Below are 27691 nucleotides of genomic sequence, written 5' to 3' on the forward strand. Positions count from 1 at the left end.
TTTCATTAGCCTCTGAAAGTGGACAGTGCTGAATAACATCACACTTCCACAAGGTGGGAATTTCATGATTCCTAGGGAGAGGGCCATTCTTATCTTGAGTTATTTATGCCTGTGCAAGCGATTATCAACAGCTTGAATTGGGATTGGTAGTTTTCAGACAGCTAGGACAATACTTGCAGGACTGAAATAATGTGAGCCCAATCCTCCACTAAATATATTAAACACATCTTTGGGAACATGGCTCTCTCATAAAAGTTGGTTTGTGCACATACTAATGTCCTCAAATATATCAATATATTGCAACCATTTTCCTTTTTCTACTTGATACTTATGAATCAACAGCTTCCTAGTTGAAGGAGTGTAGAGTGAACTACGGAATGACATATCTATATTATGTACCTGTGGAATCTTGTAAAGACCTAAGACATCTGCCATGGATGAGGAGGTGTCAGAGCTAAGTCCCCCAATGACTCCTACTATTTTTTTCTGATTTCCACATATGTAGTTGGGGACAAAGTGATGTGATTTAAAGAGCAGATCCAGAGTGTTTTGGTAGGTCATCTTTGAATCAGAACAGCTATCATAGATGTGGAATCCAAGTGTGGCATTGGGCAAGATCTTGGGATTATCATTGATCTCATCAACAGCAAACACCAAGGCAAGGATGTGTTGGTAGAACTTTCTAATCACCCTACAAATAAAGTGTGTTACTATTTTATGGGGAATAAAACAGTGCACAGCATCGAGATGTCAGAGATTCAACTGCCTCTGTTAAATATTCTTGTAAATATTGAAATTGCTTTGTGCTTTTAGAGTTAATGTTGGGATGTCTCCTCCATCCAAGTCAGATTTTTTATTTGTCTGAACATATAGGTTGAGAAGAGATCTTCACTTATGAAGCTTCAGGTTTTTTAACCGTCTTGCTCTTTATCACTAGAAACAAGAACTGTGCCACATGGCTATGCTACAGTTATTGAAATCAGTTCGATATCCCTTTGTCAGTACATAGCTGTCCCTAGCAATAGAAATGGTATGATATTAAATAAAGGAATTGGCAGCTGCCATTTTGAATATGAAGAATGCCCAGTGATGAGCTAGCAGTGATGATGGTAAAAGGGCTCTCCTCCCATTATTACTAAGCGTATTTAAAATGTATCCAGGATTGTTTGCAATGTACTTTAGGCATGGCTTCCATTTCGTACCATCCTTCACTAAAGCAGCTCAAGCTGGGCTTCATAGCTCTCCTCTCTCCCCTTGGATACTCACAAAAGTGCCTAAGTTGCAGGTGACCCAGAAAATGGAGATTTGAACCCAAAAGGTTGCCATGAAGTATTACTGTGGGCAGGAGGATCAATGGCTAGAGAGCAAGTGATGGTGATCTGAAACTGCATCAGCTCAAACACAGTTGAAGTTTCATATCTTCATCTTTACCAGCACTGCGTCCACAACCAGCTATCAGGAAGAGCTTTTCAGTGTTGAATATTCTTTTGTCGTCTGGCCAAGAGAGCATTTCTCTTATAACGTTAGCAGCCTGCTGCTACGTCTTTGGAAGCACTTTAGAGATGGAATCAGTCTCAGACAGAATTGCATAATACTATGGAGCCTGTCAAATGGTATGCAGTGCACTCTCTGTTTCATTTTGGTGGAACAGTTTTGAATATTGTGGCCAGAGGATGTAATGAATGCACTTGAAGAAATGAAGTTTTCAAACTGACCCCTTGACCCTTGCCTGTCTTGGCTTTTTAAATGGAGCTTTATAGGATTGACTGGCAGTGGCAGACTTGGGTACTATTATGTCTATTGCAAGGCTGAAAATTTGCACCCACCTAGACCTTGCATTGTCTTCCCTTAGGAAGGAGTCACAAGGCTCTGGCAGGGTCCTAGAATCCTTCTAATTCTCAAAGCTGAAAAATTGCTAACTAGGCTTTGTGAAGCAGGCAGAAGGACTCCAGGACCTTGTCAGCTCCTCATGGCCCTCTCCTCAAGCCCAGTGCCTGGCTTACCCGGCTTTGAGGCAGTGCTCCCATGGCTCTGTCTCCGATGTGTGTACACTGCTCACACAACCCTAATTCTGCCTCTTTGGCTGGGGAAGTTCAGTGAGTTATCTATGCTTCACTGGATAATAGAGACATACTGTCCAACTTGAAGCAGGTTTTGGTGTGTCGCCTCTTTACTCTGAACCAAGAATAAAATATTCTTATAAATTCTTACGACTGTTTTTTTTTAAAATAGATTAAAAATATTTTTTTCATAGCATTTTTTCCAAAGCAAAAGTACTTTCTAGGTGGATATAAATGTCTAAGGAATAAAAGAAATAATCTTAAGGTCCATTTACTTACACTGGATTGTCAATAAAGTCGTGAGATGGGTGTTGATGGAAGGAAATGCTGGGGAATACGTAAAGGATATGAGACACTATCCCACCAATGATAAGGTCCCCTGCTTCATACCATTCATGGGGAATATGCACAGGGTTATTTCTGCTGCAAAGAACAGTGTGCACTTGGGGCACCATATTGGGAAGCAGCAGGAGAAGCAGCAGCAACAACATCCTCATCACAAATATCCTTCTACTCTCTACTATATTGTTACTATCATCAGCCTGACTTGAACAGGATGTATTTGGTGACAGCCGACTTTGGCAATTCTGTTGCCAATTAAAGGGTCAGGAATCCACTTTCACTGTTACCAAAAAAAGGAATTGAAAGCTAAATAATCTAGAGTGATTTGAAACTTGACCTATACAATGAAAGAGGGAAACTGAACTGACTGAAATAACAGAGCCCGGCCTCCTCTCTCCTCCCTTACCATAGCAGTGAATGGAACGCTGGGGTGCTTTTCATCGTTTCAGATTTAGTTTTTGATTCTTTATTTTTCATTCTACCTTCTGGAGCTATTCCAGGTGAATAGATTATAGTAATTTTAATAATTACAGGGCAGATAACCTTTTGTGCTATGTTTTTGGACTCTGTGGCATCAGGAATGGGAAGATTTCCGAAGTAAACATATCGGTCACATCACAGAATCAGAGATTTGGAAGAAGTGTCTAAGGTCATCAAGTCCAGTCTTCTTGCTAATGCAAGACATCCATAACTACAAACAAAAATAAAATTTGTCTAATTTCCTACTGTTATTGGCCCACCCACTCTCTGACATATGTAACATTTATTCCCCATTGCTGGATCTTGGAAACAATGATGGAAAGGGTCCAAACCATATCAGGTATAGAGACCCTGGATATTACTGTCCTGATACTTTTGAAAGAACGCATATCTACTGTTTGAAGCAGAGTGGTATGCTTGGGAACAACTGTGCCATCCGCCTTTTACTCCAGTAAGAAGTAGTAATTCCAAAGACTAGGTGGTCTATCACTGTCAGGCAGTGATAGGCAGTATTTTTCCCTCCAGATGGATTACAGCTTTCATCATCCATGATAATAATAGCCAATTGTAAGCTGATGTGAGCTGTAGTCCAGCAACACCAGGAGGGCAACAGATTAGGTACCCTTGGTGTAAGGAAGGTTTGGGCTGTTGAAAAAATGCCTTGTGTCTGGTGTAATGCTGAACTGTCAGGGCTTTGTCAAGTATTTGAGCCCTCTGAGCCTGAAGCAGTGTTCATGGGAATGTGAATCACTTCCTGACTCCCTTTCCAGCCCCATCTCAATGCAGGTATAAGATTACAGAAGCGTAGAAGTCCCAGTTTATCCTTGAAGTTTTAAGATTGTGTGTGTGTGTGTGTGTGTGTGTGTGTGTGTGTAAGGCAGCTATAGAAACATTGACTGTGAAGAGATCTTTTAAGAAAGAATTTTATTTTGAAACAGTTGAATAGAGCAAAGAACAAACAAATATAGAAAAGCCCTTCCCACTTAACAGTGACTAGATTTGTTCTTTAAAGGAAACCGACTCTGCCTCAGAGTGCTACTTAGATACAGATATACCTTATTTCTCAACTTTTTGGCAAATAGTAGAGTTCTGTTTAGGTTCCAATTAGTTCAAATTATAGCTGACCCTCTTTTGTATTTTTACCCAATGGTAGGAAAAGTTTCAAAGAAATAATTATGGAAATATAAAAAAATGATGAGATGAGCAGAGAAAGGGAGGGTCCTAGCTCACTATCATATTTAAGTTGTAATCATTCAACTTGTTTTTATTATTGCTTGTAAGCCGCTCTGAGTCCGGCCTTGGCTGGGGATGGCGGGGTATAAATAAAAATTATTATTATTATTATTATTATTATTATTATTATTATTATTATATTAGATGGCACAAGGCTTTTGCTTTCTCTGGCGAAGACATACCTGAGGAGCAGATAGGTCTCAGACTACACACAATTTCCCCAGGCTAGTGCCTGCCTCCACTTCTTGCCTGATATTCCTTTCCAACAGCCACAGATCATATAACCCAAAATGCCCAAATTCTTCCATAATTTGGACGGAGACTTGGTTGAGTCTCGTGCATGGCTCAGATATATTGAGCAATGCTCTCACTCAACATAAGGCAGCTTACACTGTTCCCTTTCCCCTTTCCTCTATCTGCAGTTTCTGACGCACCCCAGCATCTGCTCAGGAGTTTCAGAACCTATTGGGAAAGTGGATGCCAGAAAATTAGAGTAAGGGATTAGAGTAACCCAATTCATTTCCACATCATATGTAACAATGCCGGATCCCAAGAACATAAATGATGAGATGAGCTCTTCTGTTATTTTGACCACCACATCTGAAGGCAGCCCTGTTCAGGGAAGTTTTTAATATGTGTCATTTTAGTGTATCTTTCATCTTTGTTGGAAGCCACCCAGAGTGGCTGGGGAAACCCAGCCAGATGGGCGGGGTACAAATAATAAATTATTATTATTATTATTACTAGCCAGAAAGATTACAGAGCCTAACTCCCAACATAAATTACAATCTCTTCTGTCATTTATGCTTTGCTCCGTATCAGCTGTTCTCTGTTATTCAGCTCAGGCCTCATCACAATAATGTAGCATTTAGGGAAAAAGAGGCAAGCCAGCAGCCCAGCACTGGAAGCCAAGATGGAGAAGATCTCCACAGCCACCATGTATTTTCCTCTGGTGCTCAGGTATGTTGGAATAAAGGAGAGCCAAACACTGCAGAAAACCAGCATGCTGAAGGTGATGAACCTGGCTTCATTGAAACTGTCAGGCAACTTCCTGGCTAAGAAGGCCACAGAGAAGCTGACAGTGGCCAGGAAGCCCATGTAGCCCAAAACACAATAGAACATGGGAACTGACCCTTCGTTACATAATATTATAATTTCTTCATTCATTGAGTACATGTCCAAATCTGGGAATGGGGGAGAGGTTGCCAGCCATAAGACACAGATTCCTACTTGAACAAAGGAGCCAGAGAGGACAATGGTGTAAGCCAGCTTTTTGCCTACCCATCTCCTGATCCTGGACCCTGGCTTGGTAGCAATGAATGCCAAAACCACCGATACGGTTTTGGCCAAGATGCTGGAGAGGGCCACAGAGAAAATGATGCCAAAACTTGTTTGTCGGAGAAGACAGGTCACCCACCTTGGTTTTCCAATGAACATCAAAGTGCAGAGGAAACACAAGAGGAGGCAGAGTAGAAGAATATAGGTTAGGGTTCTATTGTTGGCTTTGACTATGGCAGTGTCCCTGTGCTTAATGAAGATGCCAAGCACAAGAATTGTGATCAGAGAGAATAAAAGTGCACAGAAAGTTGAAACGATGGCTAATGTTTCATCAAAGCCCAGGAAATTTGCTGTCTTTGGAATGCATTGATCCTGGCCTTCATTTGGATACTGACCTGCAGGGCACCTGGCACATATTTCATTCTCTGAAAATACAATGTACAATCATTTTAAAAAACCATGATTATGCTAAAGAATGTTGTTATCTGAAGTACAGGAGATTTTATGCAGCCAAACAACTGTACACTATTGCCAGTAAGTAAGGGAACTACAGAGCTGTAAATTTATAGAAAGGACTCCGTGATATCACTTCTCCAAGAAGTGAGGAAGTATGGTTTGTTTTCTGATCCTCTCTCTCTCTTCTGTTTGAACCATGCACCTGACGACATGCATCACGCTGGAGCTCCTTAGCCCATTTTCAGTGCTTGAAGATATGGATTCTATTTTGTAACAAAGAATACCTTGCCTGTATTTGCTTCTGCTGGTTGATGCCTGAGACCTGTGATTACTGCATGTAAAGCATTTAAACTGACTAATGATTGTTGACTATTCACTCCGAGAGGGGACTGAATTGCATTGTAAGTGCTAAATTTAAACACTATAATCAAATTCTGCTGGGCGCTGTTTTGACTAAAGAGTGAGTCAAGCTCTGCACGTTTTATTGAATTTAGGCAGTTAGTCATGAATGCTTTTGCCCTAGATGCTTACAAAATCAACTCATGTGGCAAATGTGGATAAGCTGTATGCTTTTAGTGGTGCTTTTCTGTTTTTCTCAGGACCACAGATACTGCATAGTTAAACAAGAGAAATATTGTTGCTGAAATATTGGCCACAGAAAGGTGCTTTTGAAGGGACTTTTACCATCTCCCCCAAAAGCCTTGTTTTTAGAAAAGGGACCACCACTTTTAGTCCACTGTAAATTAGTCAATGTTGGTGGTAAAATCATCACCCACCTTTCTAAAATATATTCTTTAAAAAAGTGAAGATACAATCTTGAAGAGTGTATTCTAGAAGGATAACATTATATTGATGTTATCTATAACCAATAAGGACCACACATCAAGCCATAATTTAAGACTTCCCTCCTCCAGAAATTAAACACAACAAAATTGTCAAGGAGTGCAGTGCTTACTAAAATAAATTGTATTGTTTTGTATATCTTTACATGCTATCTCCCACATTTCTCATTTGAGAACGTCTCATGTGGGCATGGATCTGCCCAGAATATACTAACATGAATTGTATAGTATATGCTAAGACGGCATCTCTCACCCTTGTCATTTGAGAATGTCTCATGTGGACATGGATCACAATCATAACAGCAAAACTTCTCCCCCTCCTTCTTTTTCTTCCCATAACCAGGACGGCAATTGGCATTACATATTGAAAGTGGTGGTTCCTATCCAAAGATATGGGAGAAGGTTAATATTAAGAAAATGTTTAAATTAATATAACATAAGGTGATCTATCAGTAAATAGGAGGGCCAATATTGTGGAATAGATAATCCATATGTACACAGGTGACTCATGAAGTGGAGTCTGATGGAACCCTCTGTCACAAGAGACTAGGGCCCTGCGGGACTTGACATCTTTCCACAGCGCCTGCAAAACAGAGGTGTTCCATCAGGCCTTCTGTAACCCTCATAGAACTCTAGCCCAATGGTTGCCATTAATTCGTTTTGCCATTAATGGTTGCCATATTAATGGTTTCAATATTGAAACACAATAAATCATCAAACATTAAAAATAAATCCCTAGATTGCACACAGGATCCTTTCTCTCTCAGCTCTGTCTCTGCCATCTCAAGATATTTTTTTTATGTCTTTGTCAATGGTTTCATTCCACTTCTCAAGCATCACAACTCCATTGTTTGTCTGTTTTGCTGCTCCAGGTACCTGTGTGGATGTCCTCTCCATTTCATAACCTGCTACTGCCATTTTCCCATTCCACTCTCATGTTTTGGCAGATCTTGATAGCATTTTCACCATAATGGTTTCTGTTAGTTTCCACCTTAACAGTCTCTGCCTTGAAGATACGTATCATGTCTCTTTAACAAAGAAGTACATTCCTTCCCACATTTAAGGAATTTAGCTTCACTTTTGCAGCCAGCACTCCACAAAAAGGACAGAGAGTTATAATATAAAATGAATATTCTTAGGAACCAGAGCACTCTTATCTGTTGATAATCTTCCTCAGTTGCAAACAACTGTTTTGTTTTTAGCCTAATTAATATTTCTTCTTACACCAGCAGTTAGTTCGCTTTCCAGGTGAAAATTTGATTGGCAGACAGATCACCTCATTTGTAATTCATCATCACAATCTCAAAAGCAGTAAAAAAAGGGGGGAGGTTTTGCTGATCTGGTGCCCACAATTGTGGTTCCTCACTCCAAGTCACTCCCCCTGTCAAAATACTTTGCATCTCTGGAGTGAAGAGAAGCTTTCCTCAGAGCAATAGAGATTAATCCCCTTGATCCCTCTATCTTCAATGAGAGAGTATGATAACCAAGAATTACGATTTGGCTATCTTTAATCACCACACAATTATCTCTGTTGATGGAGTGTTCAGCAGTAGCCATCTTTCCTCCTAGAAGTCCTCAAGATGTTGGGAATTGGAGGTAATGTAGCATAGCAGTTCATGTCCTACCTGAAGGGTCATTATGAGAGAATAGTTCTAGGAGATATTTGTTTGGCTTCATAGTCTTTAGGATGTGGTGTCCCATGAAGGTCCATCTATGTGAAACTGTTGGCAGGTGTCATGGAGCATGGTATCAGTATGCTGATGACACTCTCTCTAATCCATTGAAATAAAGAAAGGTATCTGGAAGTATCTGGAGGGTATAACTGGATATATAACTGGATGGGGTTGGTAGCTCCTGGAAATGGTGCCTAAAGGTGTACAATGAAGGGGCCAGTCAAATCTACCTGGAGAGAACATTTCACAAACGGAGAGCCACTGCCCAAAAGGCCCACTCCCGTGTCTCCTCCCTCTAGACTTCTTGTGGAAGAGACAGATGAAATGGTTCAGGGTCTGGGTAGGTTCATATAGAGAGAGGCGGTCCTTCAGGTATAGCGGTCATGAGCTGTTTAAGGCTTTATAGGTCCAAAACCACGCTTTGAATTGGGGCCAGAAAACAAGTAAAGTTACTCTTTCAAATAACAGGTAGGTAGCCGTGTTGGTCTGCTGTAGTCAAAACAAGATATAAAAAAATCCTTCCAGTAGCACCTTAGAGACAAACCTTAGATTGAAGAAGTGTGTATGCACACAAAGGCTCATACCAATAACAAACTTAGTTTGTCTCTAAGGTGCTACTGGAAGGGTTTTGTTTTGTTTTGACTCTTTCAAATAGACATTCTCTCCACTAAAACACTGTCCATCTATTTATGAATTTTCAACATAGATAAGATTTTCATCTTATTTTTGAAAACTTTCTTTTCTCCTCTAGTGTATTACAAACTTAATTATACATTAAGTGAAGAACTGCTTTCTTCTCTCCCTTACACCCCATCTTTATGAAAAACTATGAATGTTGCCATCTGAGAGCCTGTGCAGTTATTTTCTCACCTGAGTGAAGCCACTATGCCATTTGATTCTGTCTGCATTGATGGTGAGCTCTTTGCCAGGAGGGGCCTGAGGATCCAGCCTCCCCACTTTGACCCTGACATATGATCCATTTCGGAAAGTGACCAAGTTTGTAATATCAAAGCCAGCTGCTAACTCTCCATATTCATTTAATGTGATTTCATCACCAGCGCTGTTGTTGAACGAGATTCTCTGTAGGAATGATTGGACCTATGTGAAAAGAGAACCACAAGGTCTACAAAGTCAGGGAATGGGCAGGTGAGGGGGACTCTCTGGTCCTGAATGGAGTAACTGTGCCTCTAAAGGACCAGGTGTGCAGTCTGAGGGTCATTTTGGACTCACAGCTATCCATGGAGTCACAGGTTATCTCATGCTTGGACTACTGCAATAAACTCTATGTGGTGCTACCTTTGAAGGTGACTCGGAAACTACAACTAATCCAGAATGTGGCAGCTAGACTGGTGACTGGGAGTGGCTGCTGGGACCATATAACACCGATCCTTTATTGGCTCCCAGTGCATTTCTGAGCACAATTCAAAGTGTTGGGTGCTGACCTTTGAAGCCCTAAATGGCCACGGCCCAGTATACCTGAAGGAGCATCTCCACCCCCATTGTTCATCCTTCAAGGGTCTTCTGCTGGTTCCCTCACTGCGAGAAGTGAAGTTACAGGGAACTAGGTAGAGGGACTTCTCGATAGTGGTGCCCTCCCTGTGGAACACCCTGCCTTCAGATATCAAGGAAATAAACAGCTAACTGACTTTTAGAAGACACCTGAAGGCAGCCCTGTATTGGAAAATTATTAATGTTTTATGTTTTAGTATGTTTTGATATATGCTGCGAGCCACCCAAAAACCCAGCCAGATGTTGTTTTTGTTGTTGTTAATTGGAGGGTGTGCGTGGCTTTCGTTTCCTTCATTTCTGGAATCCCTGAACTTTGCTAGCTCTCTGTATCATGTGTGCTGGAATTACCAAGGAAACCAGAAATTTTCATGGACACTCCACAAGATTTTGAGAAACTTTAGAAAGCTACAAGGGCCATTTCAGGCAGTTTGATTTGCACTCCACTTGGCTAATTTGTGCTGTTAACCGTAGGTAAGAGGAATGCCTATGTAATTTAAAGTATTTTTATTATTATAAGAACTTTTCTAATTCTAATCTCTGATATAACAAAATTATTTTTAGTTATCAAGGTTTCTTTCTTTACTTATAGTGCATTGCCAATTTATATAATATATCAAGGCAGTGCATAACACAGAATATTTTGTAAACTGTACACTTTGTAACAGGAAACTCTACCTGCCAAGGTTTCAAATTCTGATGAGAGAGTCTTTCTCTACTCTCTGTTCCTTTGTGGTTGGCTCCAGCCGGAAACATGATCTGTAAGGCATGTGCCAAAGCATAGACAGCATTATAGATACTGTAGCTGTGGCCGGTCATGCTCATTTCAAAAAATGATGCAGGAAGGCTCTCCAGCATCTCCTCTCCAGTACATGTGACATAAAAGTATTTTGACGCAGTGGAGTTTGAAAGTGAACAATCAAATGCTTGTTCCCATAAATCTTTGATAAAGCCATCTCCATCTTCCCAATGAGGATTTACATGCTGAAGAAAGTCTTGGAAGCTGTGAGTCTCCTTGGAGTGGATAGCAAAGGAGAGAGCACCATGGAACATTTGTATGTTAATACCAGTATTTTTTTGAACTGTATGTAATGGGAAATCTATTTGAGCTGTTGTAATCCACACTTTTCCTACTGGTAACTTAATATGTGGATGATATATTAACAGAGTTACCATTGTCTTTGCAGCATTTAACAGCCATGCAATAGATTGACTTTCTCCATATATAACAACAGCATTGGCTTTGCTCATTATGAAAGCTCGTGTGAAGAGCTTTGATCCACGTACCACATCATCTACCGTATCAAACATGTTACCAGTGACATGCAGATGGTACCAAATCTTTTCTGTGAATGCTGAACAGATCCGATTCTTGTAAAGCATTGGTTCAATTGCCCGCAAGAAATGTTCTCCAGCTTCATTATCTGGAGTGAGAAGTCCAACCCATTTCCATCCAAAATACAAAAGTAACTGGATAATTCCTTGATACTGAAGTCCTTCATTGGGGACCATGCGGTAAAAGGAAGGGAATTTGATTTGTTCATTCATGACTGATTCAAATGAACCATATGAAATCTGAAAAAAAGAAAAACCAAACTGTCCAAGTGGAAACAAGAACTCACAACACGTTTATCTGAATATAAGTGTTGTAAGTGTTGTAAACATTCCAATTACCTCCAGATAAGTATCTGTTTATTGGGAAGATTGTCAGAATGTGCTTTAGCTACTATTCCCCACAATTTGAGGCAAGCTATTAACAGTCATTCCTTGCTAGATATTTCACTTGCCACTCTCTCTATATAGTGGTTTTTATGTTGATCTTTTCTGTGAACTGCCCTGAGAGCTCCGGGTATAAGGCAGTATATAAATTCTAGTAGTAGTAGTAGTAGTAGTAGTAGTAGTAGTAGTAATAATAATAAATCCTATATACTAAAATGTACTCTTTTTAGGGACATAGAAAAATGCAGACAAATAATTGTGCTCAATAATTTCTGAAGCTATTCATTCTTAATATTATTGAGTCATCACATTTGTACACATTGATTGTCTCTAAGTATTTGGAGTATTTATCATTGTACTGCTTTTGGCACCGCTAAGCGTATGATTCAACAAAACGTTCGTGTGGAGCTGGAGCAATAGAAACCGCTGATCCTCTTCTTCTGTTCTGTAACCCTTATAGTGATTGTAGAGAGAAGTTGATACTCCATCTACTATGAGCTCTCCTGGGAAGATCTTCCGGGAACTCTGGAAGATCTCTGGAACAGTATGTATGGTTTTGGTCTTTTACCACAATAAACCATATAAAATATCAGTAAAATACAGTGGTACGTTTGGTTGCAAACTTAATTCATTCCGGAGGTCCGTTTTTAACTTGAGGTACCACTTTAGCTAATGGAGCCTGCCGATTTCCATTCTCATCCTGAGGTAAAGTTCTTAACCTGAGGTACTACTTCCGGGTTAGCGGAGTCTGTAACACAAAGTGTTTGTAACCCAAGGTGTTTTTTAATCCAAGGTACTACTGTACAAAAAAAAGCATCACCATCATTCTCTGCAAAAATTAAAAGCAACAAACATGAATTCACATAATGCAGCAGAATGGCACAAAATACAGTTTTCCATTAACCTCTGAAAGTCAACAATTCTGAATAATGTCATACTTGCCCCAGGAAGGGAATTTCATAATTCTCCGGGAGAGACATTCTTGGTTTTTTATTATTTATTAAATTTGTCAGTTGATTTTTCTTGCCTGGGGCAACCCAAAGCGACTCACAACCAAACAAGTAGACAATAAACCACACATACATATCATGCATGGAGGAGTTAATGTCACAGAGTAAGCTGTCCTGCCAGGTTTAGCTGGGTCACTCCTTTACCTCTGGAGGATGGTAATCAAGCCTATTGTTGTCCTTCAGTCTCCCAGAGAAGCTTGGCATGTAGAGAGGTCTGAGCTGGTTGCTCCAAGCTCACACTGCATGACTCTAACAGGCCATACCAATTTAAGAAACTTTCACAACTGTAACTAAGCCTGTGTTTTCTGACTGATGTATGGAAAAGCACACAAACCTGACCTTCAGAGGGTTTATAAGTAAACCATTTTTAATTTAACAAATGTGAGTTCTTTTTCTATGCAGGGGGGGGGAGGGGAATATTCTGGAACTACAATGACATATATTAAAGGTCTACAAGCTTATATTTCTGTGTGTTACTGTGCAGCATGTTTTGTGGTTTAAAATCTCTGCCGGGATTCTCTCATCAAAGAGTACTTGCCCCAAACCTGGATTTTGCTTCCAAGGAAGTCTCTTTTCTATATTTCATCTTTCCATTGCCACCAATGCTTGGAAATTTTCGTGCAATCTTACATTATATGCATTAAACACATGTTCTTTGGAACATTGCCCTTCTCACACGCATTGTTGGACACCCACGTTATACCTCCCTAATATATTTATATATTGCAGTCTCTTTTACTCTTCCCTTTTTACCTGTCCATATTCATGAGTCAGCAGGTTTCTAGTGGAAGGAGAGGGGGAGAGTTTATTATTGTGTGAAATTTCATTATTATTATTTTAATTCCCATATTCTACCTGTGGAATCTTGTAAAGGCCTAAGATGTCTGCCATGCACAAAGAAGTCTCAGAGCCAAATCCCCCAATGACTCCTACTACATTTTTCTGGATGCTACATATGTAGTTGGGGAGAAAGCGACGCGATTTAAAGAGCAGATCCAGAGTGGTTCGGTAGGCCATCTTTGAATCAGAATAGCTATCATAGATGTGGAATCCAAGAGTGACATTGGGCAAGATCTTGGGATTCTCGTTGATCTCATCAATGGCAAACACCAAGGCAAGGAGGTGTTGGTAGGACTTGGTCGTCACTCTGCAAATAAAGTGCCTTATTATTTTATGGGAGAATTAAACAGAGCATAAAATCTAGAACTGAAAGGAGAGGGTACATCCTGCCAGTTTAGTCATGTATTATTATTATTAGTATTATTATTAATCACCCTTCATCTGAGGATCATATGGCGGTTTACAATAAAAAACATGAAATATATAGCATAGTATGAGCTAAAAACAGTGCCCCAGTTTAAAACGGCATAGATTGTTCAATTAGCCAAAGGCCTGGGAGAAGAGAATGTTTTTGCCTGGTGCTTAAAGATATGTGTCAGGGGCTCAGGAGCAGAGGCAAAGGGAAGAGAGGAAATGGAGAGCGAAGGAGAAGAATCCGAGGGGAGCGTAGGAGAAGAGGACAGTGGCCCGAGGGATTCCATGAGCCTCTCCAGCGAATCGGAAAATTCACAGAAGGGGGCGCCAGTGGCCAGGGGTAGGGGGTTCCCAAGGGGAACGCCCCAGGAGCAAGGGGGCAGCAGGGACTCCCAGAGCAGTAGTTGGAAATCAGGACCAGCTTCCCCACCAGAGCAGAGTGGGGGGGAAGAGTCCCAAGTATCGGGGCCAGTGCATTCCCCACCAGGGAGAGAAGACGAGGCCTCCATCGGAGAGTCGGACAACGGAGGGGAGGTCAGATCCGGCCAGTATCACGGAAGAGGGGAGCAGTGACAGAAGTAGTGTAACGGTTAGGAGAAAGGTCACTGGGTTGGCGCGAGAGGCAAGTTCAAATGTACAGGAGCGCAGGACAGCAGAGAATGAGGATTGGGAACCGGGTCCTAAAGCCCGCCGGAGGCAGGGGGAGGAGCTAAGTGACTCAGCGTCGGAAGAGTCCAGAAAGGGCAATGCCCCAGCGGGAAGGAGGACCCAGAGGAGGAGAGAGCAGCGGAAAAGGTGGAGCAGGGCTAGGATCTTAAACTGGTGTCAGAGGGGAGGAGACTCAGACGGGACTTCGCCGATCTAGGGTTTAAGACGTAGGGCTGCACGCTGTGGCTTTGAAATGGAAACTGAACTTCAATAAAGACTTTTGTACATTACTACAGCCTAGCGTTGGTCCTCTGTGAGCTGGGACCTAGAGGCAGCTCGGACAATATGTAATGAAGGTGGCAGCTGAGCCCGCCTGGGGAGAGAATTTCATAAGTGGGGAGCAAAAAGCCCCATTGTTGTGTTGCCACCCTCCAGACCTCTCATGGAGGAAGCACATGAAGAAGGGCCTCGGGTGAGCTTTTTCCAGCTCTACACCATCCCTACTTAGGTGAATTGACCAGAACTGTACATAGTGTACCAAGTGTAGGTCACACCATAGATTAGTTTAACTGCATTATGATATTGGCAGTTCCTTAAGTGATGTTTGCTAGAATAGAATTCTAGCACAGTTGCACCCTGTGTCCACATTTTCACTGTGTTATCTGCTATGACCCAAGGTTTCATTCCTGGTCATTCACCACTAGTTCAGATGCCATAGGTATATAAGTAAAATTACCCAGCCTGCATTCGCTCCATAAGACGCACACACATTTCCCCTTACTTTTTAGGAGGGAAAAAGTGAGTCTTATAGAGCAAAAAATACGGTAATATATATTTTTAGCTTGGAATAAGCCTCACTTTACACTTGCTTAAATTGAATTGCCTTTCCATTTTACTGCTCATGCAACCAGTATGCAGAGATTATTTTGGAGTGCTTTGCAATCTGTGTTATTTTTTAATAACTAAACATTTTAGAATCATCAGCAAACATGACTGGCTAACTGCTTGGCTGTATGTTGGAGAGCAGTTCTTATATCATCTTACCCACTTTCTCTTTCTCCTACTCTCCTTTCTCTTTATCTTTCCAGAATTGGTGAAGGTGAATGTTTTCTGATGTCTAATTAACAGTTTAGGCATAGCCTACAGTATGTGCATGGATATTTCTTATAGAAAATGTCCATTTGTTTTTGTTTTTTTAAAATGTAAAACTTTTCCCCAAAGCAATCAAAGTACTTTTCTGTCAGATATCCAGATATCAATGTATTAATAACAAATAAAATAATGTTAAGGACATTTTACTTACACTGGGAGATCAATAAAGACACGAGAAGGATGTATATTGAAGGAAAGCTTGGGGTACATGTAAAAGATATGAGATGCTATCCCACCAATGATAAGGTCCCCTTGTTCATACCACTCATGTGGAATATGCACAGGGTTATTTCTGCTGCAAACAACAGTGTGCACTTGGGGCACCATATTGGGAAGCAGCAGGAGAAGCAGCAGCAACAACATCCTGATCTCAAATATCCTTCTGCACATGGACTCTCCTTTGCCTCTCTACAATATTGTTACTATCATCAGTCTGACTTGAACAGGATGGATTTGATGGCAGCCAACTCTGGCAATTCAGTACTTGACCTTTTCATTAACTTCAATAACTTCAATAATGTCAAAAAAATTGATCGAATTAGATTTGAGATCTAATTGATACAATGAAAAGCAAAACTCTCTGAAATGACAGATCCTGGCCTCACCTCTCCTCCCTTACCGTAGCTGTTTTTGGAACACCGGGGTGCTTTAAATCATTTCAGATTTACGTTTTCATTTTTTAATTCCCATTCTGCCTTCTGGAGCTTTGCCGGGTGAATTGATTATAATAATTTTAATAATTACAGGGGAGATAATCACTTTTGCAATGTTGTTGGACTCTATGTTGCATCACCAGGAGGAGAACTGCCGAAGTAAACATATCTGCCGCATCACAGAATCAAAGGTTAGGAAGGGATCTCTAAGGCCATCTTGCCCAATATGCTTGCTAATGCAGGACACCCATAACTAAAAAAAAAAAACCCCAAACCCAAACAAAACACCACCTCTTCCTAGAATACCTTGCTGGGGCCTCCTAAAAGGTAAAGGTAAAGGTACCCCTGCCCGTACGGGCCAGTCTTGACAGACTCTGGGGTTGTGCGCCCATCTCACTCAAGAGGCCAGGGGCCAGCGCTGTCCGGAGACACTTCCGGGTCACGTGGCCAGCGTGACATCGCTGCTCTGGCGAGCCAGAGCCGCACACGGAAACGCCGTTTACCTTCCCGCTGGTAAGCGGTCCCTATTTATCTACTTGCACCCGGAGGTGCTTTCGAACTGCTAGGTTGGCAGGCGCTGGGACCGAGCAGCGGGAGCGCACCCTGCCGCAGGGATTCGAACCGCAGACCTTTCGATCGGCAAGTCCTAGGCGCTGAGGCTTTAACCCACAGCGCCACCTGCGTCTCTAATAATAATAATAATAATAATAATAATAATAAATTTATTTATATCCCGCCCTCCCCAGCAAGGTGACACTGATCAGACATTGCTATCCACCCCACTAACTGGATCTTTGGTACAATGCAGGAGAGAGTCCTAACCATATCCAAATGTACGCCTAATGCAGTCTAGACACTTTAGAAACAACACATATGTACTGTTTGAAGCAATGTGGCATACATGGGAATCTCTCTGGCATCATCTAAAAACTGCTAGGATAGCTCAGTTGGTAGAGCATACTCTCAGAGTCATGAGTTCAAGCCCCATATTGGGCAAAATATTTTTTAGAGATAAGCCAACCTCATCCTTTCCCCACTTGTCTAATTTTCTATGGCTAGGGGTGCCTCCACTCTGTGACACTTACTGGATCTTGGGAACAATGATGGAAAGGGTGCAAACCATCTAGGGACCCTGGATAATACAGTCTAGCTACTTTGGAAAGAGCACATATATATTGTTTGAAGGAGAGTGACATTCTTGGGGATGTCTGTGCCATCCCTTTCTTACTCTGGTAAGAGGTGGTAATTCTGAAGGCTGTCAGGGTGGCCCATCAGTGTAAGGCAGTGATAGGCAATGTTGCACCATCTAGATGTTTCTGGACTATAGCTTCTACCATCCTTGATAATAATGGTCAATTTCAAGCTGATGGAAGCTGTGGTCCTGCAACATCTGGAGATGCACAGATTGTAAAGCCTTGGTGTAAGGAAGGTTTGAGCTATAGAAAATGCCTCATGTCTGGTGTGATCTTTAACTTTCAAGGCTTTGTCAAGTATTAGAGCCCTCTTGAGACTCTTGAGAGTCCCATGGACTGTGAAAAGATCAAACCTATCCATTCTTCAGGAAATCAGCCCTGAGTGCTCACTGGAAGGACAGATCGTGAAGCTGAGGCTCCAATACTTTGGCCACTTCATGAGAAGAGAAGACTCATTGGAAAAGACCCTGATATTGGGAAAGATGGAGGGCACAAGGAGAAGAGGACAACAGAGGATGAGATGGTTGGATAGTGTTCTCGAAGCTACCAGCATGAGTTTGACCAAACTGTGGGAGGCAGTGGAAGACAGGAGTGCCTGGCGTGCTCTGGTCCATGGGGTCACGAAGAGTCAGACACAACTAAACGACTAAACAACAACAAGAGCCCTCTGAGCCTGCAGCAGTATCTATGGCAAGGTGAGTCATTTCCTTTCTCCCTTCCCAGCCCCCTGTCAATCCAAGTATGAAATTCTAGAAATGTTGATGTCCCAGTTTTAAAATGAGTTAGAGGTGTGTTTTTGCACCTAGAATTTCTCATGGAGTGACCATGTGATTTCCAGTTTGGAGCACTTTTAAATGCTCTGCTTCAATTGGCTATTGAGGTGCCGTGGGGGTTGGTGATCATCAAGATGTTATGAATAATATAAATGAATAAGCACAGAGGCTTCAAAATGCACCACACAAAACATGACCCATGATTTAATAGAACTACTGTCCCCATGAAATTGTCATTCATTCCTTCAAATAATTTGTTTATATAGGGGGCATGGTAAGCTTGGTAATTAACATAGTGTCATTTGCCCAAGAAAACTCGAGAGAAGAAACACTGGTAACATGTTATATTTATTGACATATAACAACGATAGAATCTGCAACCAGAACAAATTATCCAACAAATTATCCAACACCAATGAGGTCTGCCTGGTGAAGAGGATTGATGAGAGCATTTCAACTCTCCCATCTCCTGAGCCAGTTGCCAGCCACACACAGTGATCACTCAGCAAGGCCTGAGGAAACTCCTCTGTCACTATCTCAGATCCAGTCCTGATTTAGTTCAAGAACTGACCTAATGCTTAATTTGTGTAAAAAGCTTTAATTAAGCATATGGCTGGGAGGGAAATGGGGCGAAGAATTTGCATCTCTTTCGTATTCAGGATTGAGAGCTGGGATGGTGGTGTTTCAATTCTGAAGGGTGCTCTTTTGCAAACAACTTATTTGTGGGGAAGCTGTTTTTGATGAAGCGCCATACAGGACCTCTGCCTCTACTTAATAGCTGTTTAAAGAAGGCAGGGATGCTGTGGGGTGGGTTATCAGGTGGGAAGCAGAATCAAGCAATCAGTCTCCTACATTTACCTGGGAAGACACATTCAGTTAGGGCTAGACCACATCAAAATTCTCTAGCCTGATGCCTATGTTCACTTCCTGTCTGATTCACTGCAAGCCACAGATAATTCTGGAGCATCTAAGTTGACCAGGAGTGATCCATAGCCATTCCAGTTCATCTTGACTGATGCCAAACTCCTTCCAAATAGACCCAACTTGGCTCAGGACTGCCAAATCCATCGCACAATCCTTCTAGATAGACAACTGCTCTCAGTATCAGGCAATATTACTGTGTTTCTCTCCCTCTCCTCTCTCCACAACTACCTATGTTCTCCCCAGACTTGCCCAGGAAAGAAAGAGCCCCTTGACAAAAATGTGGGACAGCTATGGAGATGCAGAAGGTAGGATGGGGAAGAAAATTTTCTGGTAATTTCCTGCTTTGAAAAATACAGGGGAAATGATACCTACAAGCAAATCCACATAGCCCAAGACCCAAAAGAACCACAAAATATTCTGTCATTTATACTTCTTTTGTGTCAGCTGCTGTCTGTTGTTAAGGTCAGGTCTCACCACAATAATGTAGCATTTTGGGAAAAAGAGGCAAGCCAACAAACCAGTACTGGAAGCCAAGATGGAGAAGATCTCCACAGCCACCATGTATTTTCCTCTGGTGCTCAGGTAAGTTGGAATAAAGGAGAGCCAAACACTGCAAAAGACCAGCATGCTGAAGGTGATGAACTTGGCCTCATTGAAACTGTCAGGCAACTTCCTGGCTAAGAAGGCCACAGTGAAACTGACAGTGGCCAGGAAGCCCAGGTAGCCCAAAACACAATAGAACATCAGGATTGACCCTTCATTACATAACACTACAATTTCTTCATTCATTGAGTGTGTATCCAAATCTGGGAAAGGGGGAGAGGCTCCAAGCCAGAAGGCACAGATTCCTACTTGAACCATAGAGGAGGAAAGGACAATGGAATAAGTAAGTTCTTTTCCTACCCATCTCCGGATCCTGGATCCTGGTTTGGTAGCCATGAATGCCAAAACCACTAGTATGGTTTTGGCTAAGATGCTAGAGAGGGCCACAGAGAAGACAATGCCAAAAGTGGTTTGTCGAAGAAGGCAGGTCACCTTATTAGGTTTTCCAATGAACAACAAAGAGCAGAGGAAACACAGGAAGAGGGAGATGAGGAGAATATAGGTGAGGCTTCTGTTGTTGGCTTTGACGATGGCTGTATCCCGATGTTTAATGAAGATGCTGAGCATCAGAATTGTGATCAGAGAGAATAGAAGTATAGAGGTAGCTGAAACAATGGCCAACGTTTCATGAAAAGCTAAGAAGTTTGGAATCTTAGGAATGCATAGATCCTGGTCTTTGTTTGGATATTGATCTGCTGGGCAACTGACACATGTTTCCATGTCTGAAAACAAACAAACAATGCATGACAATTTGAAGCAACCAATACTATTCTTAAGAATTTCCTCACCATTAGTCTATCTAGCATTGTGTTTTCCATTTCAAAATGTTTCAAAACTTTCAGCCCAAATGCTTTTACCCTGGATCAGCGGTTCCTAATTAGCTAAGTACTGTGGACCCCCTGTTTTTCAAAAGTCAAACATGGACCCCCTACTTTTTGGTATATCACTAGTAGTTTTTATTGTGCATATGGTGCCACAGACACCCTGTGTTGGCTATGCGGACTCCATGAGGTACACAGACCACCAATTAGGAACCACTGCCTTAGATTAAGAAAAAATAAAGGTCATGTATTAAATCTGGAATATTTTTTTTTCATGAAGGACATCTGCTTTTATAACCCTTCCCTCCTTTTTCTAAAGTCATATACTAAAGTCATATAAAAATGAGTACATTACAGCTGAAATCTCTGGGGCCCAGAAAGGTGACTTTAATGAGACTTTCACCTTCTCATCAAACAACCTTGTTCTTAGAGGAGAAACCACCACTTATATTCCCCCAAAACTTTATAGAAGATGGAGGTAAAATATATTACCTCCCATTTTAAAATAATTTCTTCAAGATATTTTAAAGATAAAATTATATTGATGTTATCTATGAACAATGAAAACAACACGTCAAGCCATATTTTAAGCCTTCCCTCCTCCAGTAGATTAATGACAACAAAATTGCTGAAGAACCCAGAGTTTACTAAAATAAATTGCATTGTTTGGTATTGTCTTAAGATGACATTATCCACCTTTCTCATTTGAGATCATTCCTTCTGGACATTGATCACAATCATAGCAGCAAAACTTCTTCCCCTCCTTCTTTTTCTTCCCGTATCCAGAATGGCAGATGTCATTACATATAGAAGGGGGTGGCACCTATCCAAAGAGGTAGGAAAAGATAAATGTTTTGGGGGATCAATGTAATATCCAATATCAGGTGATTTAACAGTAAATATGAGGACTAATAGTGTGAAATATATGATCCATAGGTGCACAGGTGTCACATACAGTGTGGTAAAGAGCTGCTCCTCTAATCATTGTACAAACTCAACACGACTGCAATATTCATACCTAGACCATCCACCATTTGAGCTGCACCAGAATTCAGTCTAATCTCACCTCACAACCTAACTGCATTTTCTCTAAGGATTTTATATATGTTCTTTGTTGTGACTCAAGGAGATGGCAATTAAACATACCCCATTACAGTGGTTCTGTTCCTACCTGCATGGTCAATCTGAGAAACTAGTACTAGGGAACCATGCCATGGCTTTGGGGCTTTGGTGTCCCTTTAGGACCTATACTGTGTTTTGTTGCCATTTATTATAACTGTATGAAACTCTTCAGAATCATATCCTAGGATCCGGAACACAGTGTCATCTGTATGCTGATGATCTGCAGCTCTATCTCTTCACTAGATTGGAAAGAGAGGAGGTGGTGAAGGTACTGGCCAGGTGTCTGGAGGGAGTGATGGATTGGGTGGTGGTTGAATCCTTATAAGAGAGAAGTACTTTGGGTGGGTGTTTCTCATGCTTGGGAACATAGGTGCCAACTCTGGGTTGGTCCTAGCACCCACAAAATCCCCCTTGAAGGGGCTGGGCACCCACAAATTTTGGTGCCAGGGCTATTCATGCTGCATGACACCCACAGCCCTGGGCACCCATGGTTGTGGAGCCAAGCTTGGCACTCCTGCTTGGGAATTATGTGCAAAACCTGTTATGGGAGGGGTTGCACTCCTTCTGAAGCAGGCGTTTCTACGTTTCTTTTTGGTGGCTAGGAGTGCTTATGCCCACCTTAGGCTTACTCACCAGCTACAACTGTCTCAAGATGTATGCATCCCAAACTTAGAATCATACAAACTCAAGAAGATTATAATGTTCATTCTCAGCCCAAACAACGATACAACTAGTGTAGCCTTTGCTTCAGTAATTTCACGAACAAGAATGCTGGACAATTGTGGACTCTCTGGTAGTCATTGGTCCTCCTTTATGTGAGATGTTTTCTGTGCATGTTGCTCTTTTTGGTATTGTGGGTCATCCGTTCATGTACAATGGTACCTTGGGTTAAGAACTTAATTTGTTCCGGAGGTCCATTCTTAACCTGAAACTGTTCTTAACCTGAGGTACCACTTTAGCTAATGGGGCCTCCCACTGCTGCCAGGTCACTGCTGCATGATTTCTGTTCTCATCCTGAAGCAAAGTTATTAACCCGAGGTACTATTTCTGGGTTAGTGGAGTCTGTAACCTGAAGCGTCTGTAACCCCAGGTACCACAGTACTGGTAGACCTTACAGCATTTCTTAAACGGCAATGTTTTCTCCTTGATGGCTTATAATGTCAGTATCACATTCAATATAATATCATGTACAAGAAAAGTGCCACCAACAAAACAGCAGACCAAGAAAGAGGGCCTCAGAAGCTGAAAGTGCTAACATACAGGAAAAGTCATTCAAATAGAGTATCTCACCATTAAACTATCTCTCTCACATTGGTCTCTACAGGCACACCTGGTGCTGTAGCCTTCAAAAAGTTTGACCTCACCCCGAAAGGTGCACTTCTCCACTGTCTCCTGAGACAGATGGATGCCAGCCATCCAACCAACCATCCATCCAGCCAACCAACCAACCAACCAACCAACCAACCAAGTACTATCCATCTAGATAGGGAATCCTCTTTTTTAAGCCTATATTTTAATAGTGAATATCAAAGTTAACAATGTGTGAAGTGCTTTTGTTGCAACCCATTTTGTGGGTCACCACATATTATGGCATTTCAGCCACTGTGCATTTATTTCCATACCTTAGTGAAGCGCCTGTGCCATTTGATTCTGTTTTCATTAATGGTGAGCTGTTTGCCAGGAGGGGCGCGAGGATCCAGCCTTCCCACTTTGACTCTGACGTAGGAATGATTTGGGAAAGTGACCAAGTTGGTAATATCAAAGCCAGCTGCTAACTCTCCATATTCATTTAATGTGATTTCATCCCCAGCGCTGTTGTTGAATGAGATTCTCTGCAGGAATGAGTGGAGCTAAGTGGGAAGAGAATTGAAAGGTCTATAAAGCATTTCCATGGACACTCCGACAGGCACTGACAAACTACAGAATGTCGCAAGGGTATAATTTGACACAGTTTGACAAGCACTTCACTTGGCCAATTCATGCTGTTCAGAGACACCGAGAGGGGAAATAGCTAGGCAAGTTCCCATACACATTTCTTTAAAAAATTCTACCCCCACTGAAATATGGTTAGGATTTCTGATAGCACCCTACACCCACACACCCACACACACACACACACCATTTTTTTAAAAAATGTCTAATTTATGCCTGTTGAATTTTTGGAACAGTTGTAGGTAGCTCTAACTCTTTTGATAGCTGCTGTTACTTACCTGTACTTTAAGAGTTAATACCTGTTAACTCCCACTTACACTAATTTAACATACACACTTGCAGCTTCATGCGTCTGGTGTGAAAAATATTTGTTTAAAAATGGTGTGCACACGGGGGGAGGGGTAAGAAAATGGAATGAAGGGGGAGTGAGTGAGTGAGTGCGTGAGCAGGAAAAAATGGCCAGCAGTCCTTAGCAGCTTTCATGAGGGTGTTTGAGTGCAGAAGAGGTGGTTGGAGAGAGTGATAGGAGGAGTTCAGAGAGACTTGCATAGGGCAGGGGTCAGCAAACTTTTTCAGCAGGGGGCTGGTCCACTGTCCCTCAGACCTTGTGGGGGGCCAGACTATATTTTGAAAAATAAAACTAAAAAAATGAACGAATTCCTATGTCCCACAAATAACACAGAGATGCATTTTAAATAAAAGCACGCAGTCTACTCCTGTAAAAACACCAGGCAGGCCCCACAAATAACCCAGAAATGCATTTTAACTAAAAGGACACATTCTACTCATGTAAAAACATGCTGATTCCTGGACCATCTGTGGGCCGGATTTAGAAGGCGATTGCCTACCCATGGCGTAGGGGTTTGGAGACAATTGAGGAGGTTGGAGTGCTGAAGATGCAATTCAAGAGGGTGATATGCAGAGGCTAGAAAGACTCGTGTGTGTGTGTGTGTGTGTGTGTGTGTGTGGAGTGACAACAGAAGAGTATAAAGTGTGGCAGAGGGAGTTGGTGAGGGTTGGAGAGACAACTGAGGGGTTTGTAATGTAGAGAAGGTGGTTGGCAGAGCTTCAGACTGCAGAAGAGTCCCCAAACACAAGGCATCATTGTCATCACCATTAGCTGCTGAGAAAACAAAGAAGTGGAAGGTGATTCCTGCACTGGAAGAGACGTTAGCTGTACTTGACTGCTTGAGGGATGGCATGCCTGTGTGTGCTGGGGGTATGCAAAATTGGCCACAACAAATCCAGTATCCATGCCATCAAGGTGCATGAGAAGGAGATGAATGGGTCTGTGGCAGCAAGTCCAGCACTGACTGCAAAGGTGACAGCCAGGTGCAGGACAAGACCTTGGTGAAGGAAGAAGAGGCGCTGAACTTGTGTCTGGAAGACATAAACTGGAAATGTGTTTATTTGGATGGTAGCATCCAAGCTTCAATGACCATTTCAAATCATCCACCAGCCTGCCAAGGTCATTTAAGCCCAGGTTGGCTTAATGGCTTGAAGAGCCATTAAACCTGAAGAATATCTGAATGACAGACAAGGCTGCATCTGCAGATGGAGACGGTGAAAACAAACACTGTGCCAAGCACTTCTGGCTACTGGCCAACTGCCTTGGTGCTTATATCATATGAAGTGAGGGAGATGAGGAGGAACATGAAGAGCTACATTTGTCCCTCAGCAGTAAGTGCAGCAATTTATTATTGATGTTTCACAACTTTAACCTGTTGCAGGATCTTAGCCAGACCCAGTCGAATATAGCAGAGCATACACAGACTTCCAGAAGCAATCAGTTGCAGGCAGGTAGGATGAAGCAGGAACAAGATGCTGCTACCAGTAACTTGGTTACTTATAGGTGTTTATTATTTACAACAGACTCACAAGTAACATATATACAGGATACAGACATGGATCTTAACTCTCTCACTGAACAAACTCCAAATGACTCTCAAAACACACACTGACCAACCAACCAACCAACCAACCAACCAACCAACCAGGAAGGTCATGAGTCATCATGCCTATGTAGAGACCTCAACCAAAAGCAGAGTTATATCCAAGGTCCCATATCTCTAGGCAGAATAACTCCCTCTGCTCACTCTTTTTGGCCTTTGGCGAACTCCTTAAATGCTTCTGTGGGATGCTGCAGATTGCACGTAGTCAAAAATCCCAACATTTATAAGATGGCTTTTTAATAGTTTTCTAGAGGTTGTTCTAGCCTTACGTGATTTTGCTTATACGTGGAATGGTGAGGATTGTAAACCCCATGTAAAATGTGAGTTAGCTGTAGTTATAAAAACCTGTGTCATCTAAAGTCTTGGAATGACCACAAGGGTCATCCAGTCCAACCCCCTGCAACACAGGAAGCTCAAATAAAGCACCAATGACAGATGGCTATTTAACCTCTGCTTAAAAACCTCCAAGAAAGGAGAATCCATAAGCACCCAAGGGAGTCCATTCCACTGTTGAACAGCTCTGTCAGAAAGTTCTTCCTGATATTTAGACAGAATCTCCTTTCTTGTATCGAGTTCTACCTCCAGAGCAGAAGAAACAAGTTTGCTCAATCTTCCATGTGACAGCCTTTAAAATACTAGAAGACGGCTATCACATCTCCTCTCACTCTCCTCTTTTCCAGACTAAACGTATCCAGATCCTTCAACTCTTCTTCATAAGGCTGGGTTTCAAGACCCTTGATCATCTTGGTTTCCCTCTTCTGCAAACATTCCAGCTTGTCAATAGCCCTCTTAAATTGTGGTGTTCAGAACTGGATACAGTATTCCAGGTGTGGTCTGACCAAGGCAGAATAGAGTGGTACCATTCCCCCCCCCCCTTGACACTATACATCTGCTGATGTAGCCTAGAATAGCATCAGGGTCCCCGTCCCCCCGCTACACCACACTGTTGATTCATGTTATCCTTTTGGTCCACCAATATTCCTAGATCCTTTTCACATGTACTGCTAGTAAGCCAGGTGTCCCCCATCTTATATTTGTGCAGCTGGTTCTTCATGCCTAAGGGCAGAACCTTACAATCGCCTGGTTGAAACTCATTTTGTTAGTTTGGGCCCAGTTCGCCAATCTGTTAAGAACACATTGAATCTTGATTCTGTCTTCTGTGGCATTAGCTACGCCTCCCAGATAGGTGCCATCTGCAAATTTGATGAACATCCCTTTAATTCCTTCATCCAAGTCATTTATAAAGACGTTGAACAACAACAGGCCCAGGACAGTATCCTATGGCATCCCACTTGTCAATTTTTCCATTCAGTATATGTATTTTTAAAAATATCCCAATTCCCACATTTGTGACAAACTTCCTAATTTTATTCTTTTATTTCTTTACTTATAATTAAATGCTAGTTCACATAACAAATCAGCACAGTGCACAACACTAAACAATTTGCAAAATGAATACTTTGTAAGAGGAAACCCTACCTGCCAAGGTTCTACATATCGCAGGGCAAGTCTTCCCCCAGCACCTTTGCGGATGGCTCCAGCCAAGTTCATGCCATTCAAGGCATGTGCCAAAGCATAGACAGCATTATAGATACTGTAGCTGTGACCAGTCATGCTCATTTCAAAAACTGGTGCAGGGAGGCTCTCCAGCATTTCCTCTCCAGTACATGCGGCACGAATTACTTTTAAGAGACTGGAGTTTGAAACTAAGCAACTGAACGCATGTTCCCAGAAATCTTTGATAAAACCATTTCTCCCCATCCAATCAGGATATATGTCCTGAAGAAAGTCTTGAAAGTTGTGAATCTCCTTGGAGTGAATCGCAAAGGAGATAGCACCATGGAACATTTGTGTATTAAAATAAGCAAATTTTTGAAGGACATATAATATGAAATCAATTTGGGCTGTTGTAATCCATACTTTTCCTGCCTGTAACTTCTTAGGAGAAAGTAGTAGCTCAGCTACCTCCATTGTCTTTATAGCACTTGACAACCATATAATAGATAGACTTTCTCCATATATAAGAACTGTGTTGGCTTTGCTCTTCATGAAATTTGGTAACAAA

At 41.8% G+C, this 27691-nt stretch overlaps 2 protein-coding genes across 2 annotated transcripts; both read right to left on the minus strand.

The window, feature by feature from the left end:
- Positions 1-4916: 4916 nt before the first annotated feature.
- LOC310830768 (vomeronasal type-2 receptor 26-like) lies at positions 4917-15980 on the minus strand (the record flags this gene model as incomplete). The annotated part of the gene is made up of 6 exons (XM_083710608.1): positions 4917-5818; positions 6945-7071; positions 9235-9462; positions 11044-11445; positions 13455-13746; positions 15805-15980. 6 exons carry the CDS (start codon positions 15978-15980, stop codon positions 4917-4919), a joined length of 2127 nt encoding a protein of 708 aa, XP_083566734.1.
- A 3381-nt stretch (positions 15981-19361) lies between these two features.
- Positions 19362-20519, minus strand: LOC310830769 (vomeronasal type-2 receptor 26-like; the record flags this gene model as incomplete). The annotated part of the gene is made up of 1 exon (XM_083710609.1): positions 19362-20519. The coding sequence occupies one exon, from the start codon at positions 20517-20519 to the stop codon at positions 19617-19619; it is 903 nt and encodes a 300-aa protein (XP_083566735.1). The 3' UTR covers positions 19362-19616.
- Between the last annotated feature and the right edge of the window lie 7172 nt (positions 20520-27691).

The sequence above is a fragment of the Podarcis gaigeae genome (assembly GCF_964106915.1).
Source record: "Podarcis gaigeae genome assembly, chromosome: 13".
In the NCBI taxonomy this organism is placed as follows: Eukaryota; Metazoa; Chordata; class Lepidosauria; order Squamata; family Lacertidae; genus Podarcis; species Podarcis gaigeae.